This window comes from Populus trichocarpa, chromosome 8 (genome assembly GCF_000002775.5).
Source record: "Populus trichocarpa isolate Nisqually-1 chromosome 8, P.trichocarpa_v4.1, whole genome shotgun sequence".
NCBI lineage: Eukaryota > Viridiplantae > Streptophyta > Magnoliopsida > Malpighiales > Salicaceae > Populus > Populus trichocarpa.
In genome coordinates, this window is record NC_037292.2 from 3962198 (window position 1) to 3978417 (window position 16220).

The window sequence follows — 16220 nt, forward strand, 5'->3', positions numbered from 1 at the left end:
ACAACAACTCTCATCTCATGTCAGTATCTAGGTCCCTTTATCAAAATTCCACCCCCGGAAAAATAGGTGAGATATGTAATCTAGACCAAGGATCGTGTGTCACGTGGCTGCTAATTAGTAGGCAACGTGACCGGAAATAATTAAAACCACTCTCTTATACCAGACGAATAATATCCTCGTATCTTCTTCTATCATGTACGTAATAAAACTTTTGCTATCATATTTAGTCCTTGTTGGCTAATTTTTTTATTAAAAATTAATTTTTATTTTTTTAGATTATTTTAATATGTAAATATTCAAAATAAATTTTAAAAAATAAAAAAATATTTTAATATATTTTTAAACTAAAACATTTTTAAAAAAAATTATTACTCCACTCCTACCCTACGTGAAAATGGGTAAATATACATGAAAAACGGACAAATTGCACCAAGTCAATTAGAGAAGTCTAGAACACAAAAACTAGAGTGTAGGTTCGGTCGGTAACATGAAAATGACATGCCACAATTCATATCCATACAAGTATTGAATATTACTGAAGCCCGCCCACCTCACTTAGGATGGGCCCCATCAGCCAAACCCCTCAAACTAAAAACAATAAAGGAGAGGAGCCCTTGAAGAAAAACATTACGATTATTACATTACATGCGCAATTGGGATAAAAAGGCCCTTGAAGAAATACACGTCACTGTTATAGCACGCGCTTACTTATAGGTACAAATGCACAAAAGGCCAACACGGAGAAAATGGAACAAACTGGGCTTGATTTTCATCTTTAATACATCATCAAATGGCCAAAAGTAAAGCATCACAATCATCACTTCTTGAAAGGAATGGCTCTGATCACAACCTGGTGGTAAAGAGCTGCAAGTGCTGCTCCAATGAAGGGGCCAACCCAGAAAATCCACTGCATCCAACCAAAGAATATGAGATGTATGTCAAAAATGGGTACAAATTAATTTTTTGACCACGCAAAAAATGGAAATCTAACTGGTTGGGTAAGTAATTAAAGACTTACGTGATCATCCCAGGCGCTGTCCTTGTTGAAGATGATTGCAGCACCCAGACTCCGAGCTGGGTTGATCCCAGTTCCTGTAATTGGGATTGTGGCCAAGTGCACCAAGAACACAGCGAACCCAATTGGCAGAGGTGCCAAAATCTGACCATACATATTTTCACCATCATTAAATTCCATGAAAATGAACAAATAATTGATGTAATTAATCAACTACTTGGGAGTTTTAAGTTTGCTGGGAAGAGAGATGCAGGGCTTACCGGGACATGGGAGTCTCTGGCACTACGCTTGGCATCAGTTGCAGAGAAGACAGTGTAGACAAGAATAAAAGTGCCGACAATCTCAGCACCAAGGCCATCACCTTTGGTGTAACCATGAGCGACCATATTGGCACCACCATTATGCAACTCGTAGTTTGTTTTCCCGTAAAATCCTTTCACCACACCAGCACCGCATATGGCACCAAGGCACTGCATCACCATGTAGAACACGGCCCTCGTCAAGGACAGTTTCCTTGCTAAGAATAGCCCAAAAGTCACAGCAGGATTTATATGACCACCTGCAAGTACCAAAATCACATCACAAATTAGTTTTTTCAAAAAAGGGGTCTATTTTCTTTACTAAAACCATAAATATCGAAACTAAAAATTCATGTCAGTTGTTTTTTTTTTTTTGAAGACCTGAAATTCCAGCTGTACAGTAAACAAGAGCGAAAATCATCCCGCCAAAGGCCCAAGCGATCCCTTGAATCCCAACCGTTGTACACTTAGTCTGGTCCTTAACCACACCCATCACAGTCAAAACGGTGATGTACAAAAACAAGAAAGTGGCCATGAACTCTGCAATCCCGGCCCTGTAAAACGACCATGAAGTCAGTTCGCCTGGCTCAAACAATGGTGCCGGGGGTGGCTCCTTGTAGTCCTTGTCATCTAGGCTCTGAGCTGCCGTGCCAATTGGCTGCCTCTCATTGAACCTGTTAGCTCCCAGCCTAACATCTTCTTCTTTGCCCTCCATCTCTCTGCTGTTTTTTTTTAGCTCGAACAATGCAAACGCAGTATTAAGAATTAACAATTAAGGAACTCTCTCTTCGGTTGCTATCTAGTGACCGTTGGATCTCTGTTGAGAGTGAAGAGTGGCTCGGATTGGGGGGTTTTATAGGAGAGATAGTAGTCTAGTCAGTGTATTTAATTGAAATTTATTTTATTTTTTCTGGTAAGTAAATTTAATAATTTATCTCTTGACCGACCAATCATTTTCTGAAGCTATAATTGATTTCTTATTTTGTTTCGTTTTTAATGAATGAATTCTCTTTGATTTTTTTCATCGACAAGGACTTGTTAAGAACATGAAACGACATTGTGCATAGTGAATTTCATAGTTGGCACAAGGGTGGCCGCACACATGTACAATGATGATGTTGATGAAGCCACCGTCCATCTTTCAATAATGGAGAGTGTCAAGGTGAAGTTTGGCTTTGAAACGGAAACATGGATATCTCGTATGGTTTGGTGACAAACAGACTTCAAATTTGAATTTAACTATCGAATTATTTGCATTATTGTTTTACTCTCGCTAGTTAGCATCATAACTGGTGTAGTAAATCCCATATCATCTGTTCGTAATTATAATTGATAACTTTGTGAGATCCTAGCGGCCAGGTGCTCATACGCTACAGATTTATAACAGCGTGGTTTATATTTGCATATGAAATGTTGAGAGGGTATTAATAGCTATTTTTTAAAGTTATTTTATAAAAATGTATTAAAATAATATTTTTTTATTTTTAAAAATTATTTTGATATTATCACATCAAAATAATTAATAATATATAAAATTAAATTTTTAAAAATTAAATTTTCATAAAACTAATGTTCAATTAATCGTGAATGAAAATGATCGAGATTTGTTGATGTTAAATATCATTATAAAGGAAAAAAGAACTCCGTCGTTAACTAAAAATGACCTCGTTCAGTTTCATTTCACCAGAGAAATATTAAAAATGAATGGGTCGGCTCCTAATGATGGAAACATCAATACATACTCTATTCTTTATGTTCTACATGATGTGAGAAAAATATTTCGTATTGGCTTGCATCATGTATCAAGAAAAAAAATACCAAATTAAGAAAAACTTATATATGAATATAAATTTTTTAGAATACAAACACGTCATGATAAAGATGTGTTTGGTCTCGTGGTAATCAAAATCAACCACAATTGAGTTTTGATAGAGCGTCAAAACCCATGTGATGGGTTCGATGCTAGTTAGATTCATCTATGATTAGACTTCGCAATGTACCAAACCCTAGGTGTTGGGTCTAGCACTGGCTAGATCCAACCATATCAGGGCTTGACAGTACACCAAGTCTCGGGGGTTGAGTTGATACAACTCAAAACATCACCAAAATAAAGTTGCATTCTGGTCCGTTATCTCCAAGAAATAACGAAGCTCATGAACTATAAAATATACCATGAGATCTCAAAATAAAAGTTTTCAATCTTCATCTTTTACTGCATATATATTTTTAGAATATATTTTTCTATAATATTATTGTATTTTTTCTCTTTAAAAAAATATTTATTACAGCATCGAAGAGTCCACCTCCATCAAAGAGAACCTTTTATAGGTGATAACTGTAACACCCCACCCCACTAGCAAGATATTGTCCGCTTTGGGCCTCCCAGTCCACCCATGTCCAGGGCTTCCACTCAGGTCCTCCTCACGGGTTTGTTCTTGGCAACCACGCATGGCCCCAAAATGCGTCTTACTAATTAAGGTGAGCATGCACTTATAAGGCTCTGGCTCTGGACGCTCGCTTCCGATGTGGGATCTTACAATCCCCCCACCTTAAGACGAGCCGTCCTCGGCTCTGATACCAACTGTAACACCCCACCCCACTAGCAAGATATTGTCCACTTTGAGCCTCCCAGTCCACCCATGTCCAGGGCTTCCACCCAGGTCTCCCTCACGGGTTTGTTCTTGGCAACCACGTATGGTCCCAAAACGCGTCTTACTAGTTAAGATGAGCATGCACTTATAAAGCTCTGACTCTAGATGCTCGCTTCCGATGTGGGATCTTACAATAACAAAAAATCATATTGGCCTAGCAAACATCAAGAATAAACTATCAAACATCTTAATTAGAGAAAATAAATGATATTTCTAGAACTAACTAGTTAACTAATTATTTAATTCAAAAACTTATTTTCTGAACTATATGAATTTTTTTAAGATATCATTGTTGAATTATTAATTCGTATTATTTAAATTTAATTTTGAGTGAATGATTATCTCTTCAGAGAACCGGAGAAACTAACAAGCTGGCAATATTGTGGTTTATTGATAATGGCGGATTCGTGGAACATGATTGTCCTAATCCCGATAAATAATTACGAAGGTGGTTTGTAGCATTCAAGCTACATATTAGGATAATATTAAGAACTCTGCTTCTTCTTCTTCTTTTCTTGATCGAATTTTCTCATCTTATTTTTTAGGACCTCTTTATGTCGTATGCAATTGTGCGAATCATTAATTTGTGAGACAGCCTCATCTGCTTGATCTGGCAAAGACGTTTTAGGTAAGATGCAGCACACTGATTGATCAGATTAGACGGAGTGACACCTATCATAATAGAGCTGGACAAGAAAACTGAGCTCCTGCCTGAAATTTGCTATTGCAAAAAGAAAAATCTCGAAGCTTATAATAGCATGGGGACTGGCTTCTCGTTTCTTGTCCTTTTCCCTCATGGCCTGATTTGCCAAAAAGAGGAAGAAACATGGAGACTGGAGAAAGCTGGGCCCATACGTCTATTGGCCTTGTCATAGCAATCCATCCTTCTGATAAAAGCCGGCTTGAATACTAGTCGGTTAGTGGAAATTAAGATCCAGACGAAATTGCTCGAGTATTCTAGCAGAATCACATGGCCAGTTTTCATTCTGTAACTCTGTTTTCTTGTCAAATCAGGGGATTCTGGAGGTAACTCGTCGCAATCGATGGAATTAATTGTTTATTAATGAATGTTGAACTAAGTTCTTTACTTTAGCTTAAGCTCACAAAAGACCAATCATTCAATGTATAAAAGCTGTAGCCACGTTAAACTAAAAAAAAAAGCTGTAGCCATCATTCAAATTGAAAAACTGAAGAATTTACAAATTACGTCTGCATTTTAGCATAGCTGCCTTGTTTCTGTTCTTTATGCAGACCGACTGCTTTTGATAACAGTGCTTGTTTAAAAAACAACTGTCATCTAGGGGTAGGTAGGGTTGTAGCATGATAAGAACATTGGGATAGTGATTTCTGTGAAATTGTTAAAATACAGTATAATAATGTGTTTGACAACCGCCAATTTAATAAAGGCCATTTATATACCTTTTTTTTTATTTAACAAGATTTTTATGGCCCAGGATCGTGGCCGACGACGTGAGCAAATTTTGTGCGTGCTGGGAGGGTGGACGGATTGGATGTCTTGCTCATAATTCATAATTTAGATGTTTTCCACAGCATTACAGAATCGTAATATAAATGAGATTTTCAAGCAAAAATCACCATAGAAATCGTTATAAGACCATACGTACAAGTGGATTGCCCTTTCTGTGAACAGTGTAAAGCCATGGCACATGTTTTGTTTAACAAATTCTTGCATTGAAGTCCCAGAGCAAGTGGGGGGCATGATGACTTTCCTTGACTGTAATCAAGTCGTGGGTTAGAAGCAAAGCAAAGGGATGATGGCTTTTCTCATGGAAAGGACAAAAATCAAGCACTCCTTCGTGTTCCATAATCCATACCCAGGACATTCAATTCAAAACGTACTATAATCTGCTACTCCTTTACAATCAATGGATTACGTCATCTTTTTTTTTTGCACGACTCCACCACCTTCATTTTCGTCACAGGTTTCATTAGTTCCACGAGGAAAATGATAAATAATAAAGTTAAAAACGATAAGAAGAAAAAAACTTCAACAGAATTGTGAACTATATAGTAATTTTAATATGAACTATATAGTAATTTTAATGACTTTTGTATATTTTAATTTTTTTTTAGTAATCTAGCATTACCAACTATATTTCTCCTGGCCATATAGCTTATAAGCTTATTTAAGAGTATGATAAATATTATTTTTTAAAGTGTTTTTAGTTTAAAAATATATTAAAATAATTATTTATTATATTAGTATATTACAATGATAAAAAAATAATTTAAAACTAAAAAATTTATTTGCAGATTTTTTTCTTTTTTTTTCCTGGGATAATAGGGATTTTTAAGTTTCGCAGCCTACTTGGAAAATTCAGCCGAAAACGTGGACTTCCAAACCCAGTCACTGAAAATACACGCCGAACCGACTTTCGCCGTCCCAGTTACACAATTCTTACCATGATGTTCATGATTTGATGTTTTGATGTCTCGGTGCAACGAATTTTAGGGTTGCGGCCAGCCTTGCTTTGGAATGTGCTGTTTGGCTACTAGCTATCCAGTAGATAGTCCATGTCTAGGACCCTTTCAGCCTCTGCTAAGATGCTACCAAACACTTTGAATTGGTCTTTTACGTAGCTCCTTTCAGTTGAATAAATGGAACATACGACAGCGAAAGCTGCCTTGATCGTGCAATGTGTAATTTCATAGATTAGATTTTGGACCTAGTCCACGCCAAAAAACAATATTCACAAACAAGAAAGTAAAATTAGGCTTCATCATGGTTGAGTAGAAAAATTTGAAAGAAAATGATTACAAATAAGAGAACAAAAAAAAAAAAAAAAACTAGAACCACAATCTTATTATTTAAAGCCTGGTTTTCTTCAAGAACTTCCCTCGTACATGACAACCTCGTATTTCTGATGATGTGTACTGATCTGGGCTACACCAGGAGGAATGTCATCAGAAGGAATTAGGAGAAGGAATACCAATGCCTATTTTCCTGTTGAGCAATGAAGACATATATGATCATATTAGTCTACCATTGCATGGAGAGACAAGTCGTTCATGATCCACAGGGGGGATCAGTCACAGCCCAATATTTCCATCTTGATGGATCTGTAATGAAATGGGAACAAAATAACACAGTCCAAAATTAAACAAGGTACGGATTGAATGAGTGCTAGCCCGCAGACCACAGTGGCGGAACAAAATAAGGGAGGGGTGCAAACTGCAAACCGAGTCCTGAAATACAGAGACTGAAAATCCTGTGCAGCCCAGAACTCACATTTCAGCAACTCAAGGAGCCCTCAACATACGTTGCAGCTTACATCAGAAAACTGTCTGCCTGATTCAAGTACCAAGAGCTTCTAGGTTCCTGGGACAAAGAAATCATGAAAAAATCATCTTTTGTTCATGTAGAAAGGCTCTCACGCTAAAATCCATGTAGAACCAGAAATGCAATGATGCATCGTTCAGTAAAATGCCATTCTTACACAGCAAATTCTTGAATATATAATGTCAAATAATTAAGATTCTATGGCTACATAGTGCCCCCACCACTATCAAAATGCTAAAAGTCAACATGAGAGCAAAGGGAAAAGACTCGAGACTTGCAAAGCAAACACAGAGATGAATAGCTACAGAGATAATTAGTCTGGTCTTTTGAGAACGATTCCGCCTTGTATGGTCTTATCAAGTTATAGGAACATCTCATTACATTCTACCTTGGCAGTTTAGTTAAGTTGGCTTGGAATTGAATTGAATTTAATTGACAGTGGAAACAAAGTTTTTTATGCCGCATAAGAAAACTCTCTATTATACCCAAATTTCACAGTATGCAAAGTTGCTAGCTATCTCATTAGCTCATAAACTAATGTCAACTGTACAAAGAACAGTGGTAAAATCATAGGCTTATATAATTTAGCAATTATCAAACTACACTTTCTACTCCAAGTTCCTCAAGGCTTTCTACACTAAGTTATCCTCGAGGAAGTCAAGGATACTGGCAATGGTGCAACCAAAGGCAGAGAAATAAAGGAAGAAATAATATTATTTTTATTGAGCACGACATGGAAACAACCTCAAATGGAAGTGCACAATCCAGAACATTTGAACAATGAGTATAGAGGAGTAGAGGCATAAAAAAGAACAGGTCAGATTGGTGACTTAATACTTCATTGTATTACCAGGAACTTCCCCTCTTATATTTTTTACTCGGTAAGAAGTGATGCATGGCTTATCCCTCAACCTCACACCACCTGTTTACCAAATCCACATACCAGTCTCAAATGCTTTTCTCAATACAGAAGAATAAATCACAGAAATTAAGGAGGGGATTTGAATCTTACTGTTTTTTTGCTCACGCCACTTCTCAGTACTTCCATACCAATTCCATTGGAAGCACAGAGCTGCAATACCAGCAACAACCACCTCAACAAATGCCATCAAGCACGATCTCTGAGGGGATTAACCAGCAGTCGTAATGGACAGTAAGATTCCTCAAAGTTGCAAGGGATTATGAAACTAGCAGATTTAACACCGTCTAAAGCTTTCTTTGCAACTTCGTCGGCTTTCATTGCACCAGAGGAGGCCGCTATGATACTTGTAAACTGTGGTTTTCTTTTGTTTTCTGCAATGAATGTCCACCTTTTAGTTCCTGAGAGCAATTCAGTGTCAGCAGAACAGAGCCCTCCAACATTTGATGTAGATGCATATATAACAAGCACAACATATAATAAAGACCACAACACACGGGGCTTGTAGCTCAGTGGCCTTGGCAGGCTTTGCCCTGCCTGAGTGCCCTGGTTCGAGCTCTCGTGTGTACCCAGCACTTGAGGGTTTAACTGCTGTGGTCAATTCGTGTGATTTGTTCCGCCCCCGTCCCGGGTTCGACCCTCTATGTGTACGCCTGTCACCCCCGCGGTGCCTTACCTGCTCCTGGGCTTGCAGGATGTCCAGCGGGCCGTGGGGAATAGTCGTGGTGCGCGTAAGCTGGCCCGGACACCCCACGTAAATCAAAAAAAAAAAAAAGACCACACATTCATAGGCACATAGTCCATCACAACTTAATAACAAAATATTGCGGTAAATATAATGACCTATAAATATCAAATATATGCCTTCCTATGCATCCTTCATCGCGACTTTCACATCAATAACAGTGATCCAACATCATAATAATGCATCATCCAATCTCTCTCCTCCTGAGTTTAAACATATCATTCATCTTGAAAAAAACATCATATATGATCATACAAAAACATACTATCATTGTTTTTATTATTTTATATTAAAGAATCATTTTAACCTAATAGATGAGATCTCAATGTATAATTTATATTATTCTCTGACATATCCCTTTAAGTGAAAGTTTTTTGAGATTGAAACTTACACATATACACACTACCTTGTGCTTAATTTTTATCAAATAAATGAGGATGGTGAGATTCAAACTCATGACTGCTTGGTTATCAAGATTTTGCTAACATATTAAAGAACTATCTCAACCTAAAAACTTAAGCTATTAAATAAAATTTTAAAATATAATTTATATTATTCTCTAACATTGTGATCTTTGAAGTTAGTTCGGTGGTAAATTAGCTCACTCACTCTTTATGTTAATGGAAACAAAATACAAGATCAAGTGTTCACTTTCTAGCATTCATATTTGTTGATTAAATTTCAAGGTGTAGAAAATATATCATGACAGTTAGGGTAGGGTTGAATTTTGGTTTGGGTGTGGTAGCATGAGGAGAAGTAACGATGCATGTTTTCTGTTATCGGCCCACTTGTTAATAATGTTACATGGGCTTGACAATGTTGATTACAATAATAATAATAAAAAAAAGAATAAGAATAGCTTATAGTCATCACTCTTGACTCTTGAGCTCCACCATCTCCAATGGCTCATTATATATTACAACATAGCTTAGAGAAGAGGAGAGATAGTCAAGCGATATTTATGTCTGACATCAGTCATTAGAAATTGTATTTAATCATAAATGTTTTCTGTTCGCATATCCATTCCAGGGATTTAACATTATAGTATTTTAAAAAAGAGAGACCCGGGCCGAGTGATTAGGAAAAAATCTAAACCCAGGGCCCACATATAGAAACAGAGCAGCTAATCCATCTAGACAGCCGGGAGATTCAAAGATGACTGCAAGACTCAAGCCCCAGATCCTATTAAACCTATCTTGTAATTGTGTGTGAAATTAATTAAAATAAAATATTTTTTATTTAAAAATATATTAAAATAATAATTTTTAATTTTTATAAATTATTTTTAATATTAACAAATCAAAATAATTTAAAAACATCAAAAAATATTAATTTAAAATAAAAAAATAAAATATTTTTTATTTTTTTAAAATATATTTTTAAAATATAAAAAAAAAACTCGAAAAAAAACCCCAAAAAGATATTCATTCTCAACCACTGGAAATCATGCATTGCCATCCGAAACAAGAATCTATTTTATACCGTAAAATTATAACATTCTCTTTTGAATATATTAAACATAACATTTTTTTTCACTAAATATATAAATTTTTATCCCCATTCCCCTCGTATAAGATTTTTAAAATAAATACAATTTAAAGTGTTATTGTGATTATAATACATGAATTGCTTATATGTTAATGTATCCAATGATATGTAAAATAAATTATAAACTTTTTAAATATTTTAAATGATATGTAAAAAAAATAATCAAGAAACCTATCTGATATTATATTAATATATATCAAAATCTTTCAGGTTGTTCAAGGATTTATGGTAGTATAAGAGTTTATTTATGTATTATTTGATTTCTTATTGTTTTTCAATTAAGTCACATTTATTAATAAAATAAAATATATTATATAATTTTAAGAAAAATCATTACCTTTTGATATTAGTTTTGGAATATTTTTTTTAAAATTCATTTTTTATCAATAAAAAAATTAAAATTTGATATCAAAATAAAATATATATATATAATTTATACAAAATTTAGGTTTTATATACACACACACACACACACACACACACATAATTATAAGAATTATAGTAATATAATTAAATTATTAAATAACTGATTATACATAAATGATCCAATTAATAACCGCCACAACGAATTACTTTAGAAGATCGACGATAATTATCCATCACCTCCCTCCCCTCCCTTAATTTTCACGCTTCTCTCGTTCAAATCCGCCGGCGTAGAAAGACGTTGCTTTAACTGAGTCGACTTGCACTGGATTGTCGGTGAGTTATTCACCGAGTTATTTTTTTCAAGGTGGAGAAAACAAAGAAAAAAGAGGCGTTAACGCTGGCGGTAATGAGAGGAACCTTGTTGGCTAACCGTCGCGGGATGCAGAGATTCCGGCAACTTGCGACCACAGCCGTTAAATCGTCGAAGATCAAGCTCCTTCTCTTTTGTTGCATCGCGTTTACGCTAGTCGTGGTTGCTACCCGCGCGTCCGATTTTATGGGATGGACCAATCACAGCGATTCTCTTGATCAGTTCCTTCCTCCAGGGTGCGTACAACTTATTGCTAGTAGCAGTAACAGTTAAATACCCATGCTTTCCATTTTTAATAAGTTAATTAAATTTTGTTTAACTACGAATCTTTATTCAAGGTTTATTCAGATTTGGTAAAGAAATGATTTTAGTAATTTTCACTTATTGTTAATTAAGAATGTGTCAGGAAGATTAATTTGGTTACTCGGATTGACAAGAAAGTTTCTTGGTTTGGCTTAAACGGGGTAATATCAGCAATAAAGCTTTTAATTTTACTTGTATATGTACTGAATTGGGAAAGCTCATCCCTTTGGAGTACAAGTAAAGAAGTCAAAGAATTAAATTTATATTCTTTGCTATGAATCAGATTAAAGTGTTAAACAATGAGAAATGACAGTTTAGATGTAAGAAATTGGACCTGTTTTTGTTCCAAATAAACAGCAGATTTGGGAAAGTGGCACTCCTCGATGTTTGGATGCTTGGATTTTGAAAAGTAAAGAGGAATTGGTTGTGATGGAACTGAATGGTTATGGAAAAATCAACTTTAGGGGTTCAAAGTTCGAACCTGAACCAGCTGGGTTTGATTTGGTCATTGCTTCAATAGAATACTGATTTCCCTTATCATTATAATAATTTTTCCATTTTTAAGCTTGGTTGTTTGGTGTTTATGTTGAAGTTTAAGTAAGTTTGCATTCCCTGAGATGATTTATGCATTATTAGATATATCCCTTCATGAATATAAGTATAATTTTTTGTTGTGGAAATGCATAATAATGTCTCAAGGAGTGAAAACATCTATCTGTAGATTTTTTTTCTTTATTTTCTAGTCAGAGGTTAGAATATGCTTGGAACTGCCTTATTGATATCTTTAATACTCCGTGATTAAAATGGAAGAAAGAAAGAAAAGATAATTTTGATACTCTGCATCATGGCAGAGCTTGTTAGTTCATCATTTTGTTTTTTATTATACATCTTGTATACAGGAAAGGATATGCTATTGTAATGAACACTTGGAAGAGATATGATCTGTTGAAGCAATCCATTTCTCATTATGCATCATGTTCAGGGCTCGAATCTATACATATTGTGTGGAGTGAGCCCAATCCTCCTTCAGATTCTCTTTCTACATTTTTAAACCATGTCATAGAGTCAAAAACTAGAGGGCTGAAGAAAGTTGAATTGAGTTTTGATATCAATAAGGAAGACAGTCTGAACAATAGATTCAAAGAAATACCAGGATTGAAGACAGATGCTGTTTTTTCAATTGATGATGATGTTATATTTCCTTGCTCCTCAGTGGAGTTTGCTTTCAAGGTTTGGCAAAGTGCCCCAAATGCAATGGTGGGCTTTGTTCCTCGTGCCCATTGGGTTGATAAAACGGTATGTGTCTTCTTGAATATCTTGCCATTACATATTCTCTTTTTTCCATCACTTTAAACTTTGCTGTCAATTTATTATGACAACTATGTTTGGTATTGATATTTTCAAGCTTCATATATATCTTGAGCTCATCATTATAAGGGGATTATGTCCGTGCCAGAACTGCATGCTTTAACTCAAGTGTGATTTTTGTGTGTGTAATGCCTTCATGGCTTATCTTCTGGCCAAATCCATTTTCTTATCGATGTTGTCAAGTCTACACATAGACCTTTTTTAATTGATCTATTACAATGTTCTTTTATGGTCTTCTTCATGGACACAGACGAAATAGCATTAGGTGATGTGAGGTTCATATATCGATATGAAGGCTAGCTTGAGGAAGCATGACTGGTTCATAACTCAGTAGTCTTTGTTTTATTGTAAAGGCTATATAACCAAAAATTACCAAAAAAAAGTAATTAATGGAGGGAAGCAAAGCTGGACAGAAAGGCTTATTTTTAACCAAAAAATAGTTCATGGTACTCAAATAAAAAAAATAAAGTTCTGGGGCTAAGTTCTGTTTGACCTAAAGTTCAGGGTAGTTTTGGGTCTTTTAGTCTATTGAAAAATGTATGTTTTTGCTCAACATTATATCTCTAACCAATAGTTCAAGAGATTTATGAACTCTACCTAGAAATAGTTGGTGCTTGAAGTGCCAATATGCAAATGGTAATTGGGCACAGTTTCTTCAATTTTTTAACTACATATATTCTTTTAGCATTTTTTTGTACCAATTAGGCATGATTGAGGATATAGGAATTTTCCTAAACCATTTCTTTTTCTCAATCTATGTGCAGCTAGGGAAAACGGATTACTATACATATGGTGGATGGTGGTCTGTTTGGTGGACAGGCACTTACAGTATGGTACTATCAAAGGCAGCCTTTTTCCACAAGAAGTATCTTAGGATGTACACCAATGAGATGCCAAAGTCAATCAAAGAATTTGTGACTAAGAATAGGTTCTTCCTCTGCTTAGTTTTTTACTTGGCCACTGTTTCTGTTATATTGTTCAATGCCTAACTTTTCTTCTTAATCTTGGAATGGATTGATCAGAAATTGTGAAGATATTGCGATGTCTTTTCTTGTTGCTAATGCAACTGGTGCTCCCCCTATATGGGTGAAAGGTAAAAGATCTATCTTATTGTAACTTTCATCTGTTTATCCCCTCTAGCTCCTTGATTGCTAGTAATTTGTTTTTTTAAGAGGGGTGTTATGTCATGAAATGTTCTAGAATGCTAACATTATGTGGTTTGTTATAAAATTCTGTGCAATGATACTGAAACAGCCATATCTTGAACCACTTTTAGTGGTTAAATTTGAAAACTTCTACTTCACTGCCAGAAAAGTGATGATAGAAAAATTGATTCTTTCGTGGCCATTTGAAACTTGTGTTCTGTTATTTTAGCTCTTGCAAGGCTAAATTCACAGATTTCCCTGGTCAGCTTGCCTCACTCTCACATCTGGTAGTCCATTTTCTCATTGATTTGTCTTTGTATTTCTATCTTGTCTGTAATTGTTGCAGTTCCATAGAAATAATAGATATCTCAAATTTTCTTTGCTGAGTCAAGGATGTGAAAGATGACTCGCCTACATATTAACTTGTCATTTAAAAAAAAAAAAAAAAACAATAATCTTCGATCATTATTTTCTAAAACCATGTGCATCAGATCAGGGTTGTGAATATATCTAAACTCATGTTCGCAGTTCATAAACCACGTCTAAAATTAAGTAAAGATGATAAATTAAATACCCCTGCTATGTCTCTCAGCACATTAGAGTATTTTATGCCAGACTAGTGTGCCTGTGAGCAGACTGGAGATTTTGTACCATTGTGCACGGACTCAAGGAAGAACAGGGCCTGATCTCTTATCATACTGTGTCATGTACAGTGAATTTGATAACACACAGAGTTGTCATAGAACTCTGTTTGCAAACATGAAGTACCTAGTCAGATTTTACTGCTCTAAAGGGCTGATCAAGGAGAATGATGCAAACTGTGCATGGCATTTCCAGTTTTGATCCCCAAAATAGACATTATTTGGTCTCTCTGTTGAGCCTTGGATTCCAGGCTGACTGATGCAAGTACATGACTATTAGAAAATCATTATCTGCTGGTCAGACATGATTTTTTAATATGTTACCACTTATGAGGCATGCCTGCTATGCTCATCATACTTCTGATAGATTTGAATTCTGAATTGCAACTTTTCTATGAAAATACTGAAATTTGTTGTGGTCTTGCATGGTCGAGTAATGTAGCTTTAGGTCTGGTGCCACTATCCTATTGGATTCTTACCATTTTTGCAAATCCAATGGAAACTTTAGGAGAAGTGTGATTCTGGGGAAAGTTTATTTCCACTCTGAACACCGTTGTTTACTGCCCAAACCCTGCTGCTCTGTTTTGATAACTATTTGTTAACGGGTAGCGCATCTTGGTGAATGCTGGAACTTTGCACCAGTTATGATCTGGATGTTTGTTCAAGACGAACATTCATAGAATTGTGATGTAAAATTGACCTCAATATTTACAAACCTTTTCTATTATTAGAACAGGCAAAAAGGGAAAAGGAATTTCCCCTGCTTGTAATATCTTTAAAGATGCTTCTGCCTTAAATGAGAACTTTATGTTATTTTCTATCGATTGTTTTGTGACTTTTAAATATTTTTCTTGGCTGTTGAAATTTTAGGTAAAATATTTGAGATTGGTTCGACTGGAATTAGTAGCTTGGGTGGACACGGTGAAAGAAGAACGAGATGCATCAATAGATTTGCCGCTGAGTTGGGGCGAATGCCCCTGGTACCCACTACTGCTAAGGCTGTTGACAGCCGTTATACGTGGTTTTGGTGAATGCTTGAGTTTCATTTCTATATTTCAACGTTTCTTTGGCATTCCTTCCAGTGATTCCAATTCTTTTTATCTCGACTTGTACAATATACTCTATATTCTACCTTATCGGTCTCTCTCTCTCTCTGAGATAGAAGCCTAATCAGCATGACGGCCACCATAACGTTTATTTGTATCCTTACCATGTAATGTAACCACTAGGAACTTGCCGTGCAGAAACTTACCCTTTTGTCTTCTGATGCTGTAATCTTGGTTTCTGGAATTTGGTTTTGAATTGGCCGCCATTTCTGTATGTTGGCTTTTGTCGACTAAATCGTACATAAGATTTTGACGGTGTTCTGTTACTCAAACCCGTCAACTAGCAACAGAACTTACCCTTTTGTCTTCTGTCGAATAAGATTTTTTTCATGCCACACACCAAGTGCTCCTATTTTACAACACCATCACCATTTTTTTTTAATTCAACTGGGAGTGAACTCATGGTTCTTAGAACAACCAGCTTCGCAGGATTTCAATGGCTA

General features: G+C 35.6%; 2 protein-coding genes across 2 annotated transcripts; one reads left to right on the plus strand and one right to left on the minus strand.

Annotated features, from left to right (window-relative positions):
• Positions 1 to 614: 614 nt before the first annotated feature.
• LOC7488009 (aquaporin PIP1-2) lies at positions 615 to 2156 on the minus strand. The gene is made up of 4 exons (XM_002312111.4): positions 1696 to 2156; positions 1276 to 1574; positions 1019 to 1159; positions 615 to 907 (listed from the first exon to the last, which is right to left on the minus strand). The coding sequence occupies exons 1-4, from the start codon at positions 2027 to 2029 to the stop codon at positions 818 to 820; spliced, it is 864 nt and encodes a 287-aa protein (XP_002312147.1). The 5' UTR covers positions 2030 to 2156; the 3' UTR covers positions 615 to 817.
• Positions 2157 to 11030: 8874 nt separating this feature from the next.
• On the plus strand, positions 11031 to 15991 carry LOC7488010 (glycosylinositol phosphorylceramide mannosyl transferase 1). The gene is made up of 5 exons (XM_002311171.4): positions 11031 to 11450; positions 12417 to 12813; positions 13650 to 13813; positions 13908 to 13978; positions 15542 to 15991. Exons 1-5 carry the CDS (start codon positions 11251 to 11253, stop codon positions 15700 to 15702), a joined length of 993 nt encoding a protein of 330 aa, XP_002311207.2. The 5' UTR covers positions 11031 to 11250; the 3' UTR covers positions 15703 to 15991.
• The last annotated feature ends 229 nt before the right edge of the window (positions 15992 to 16220 follow it).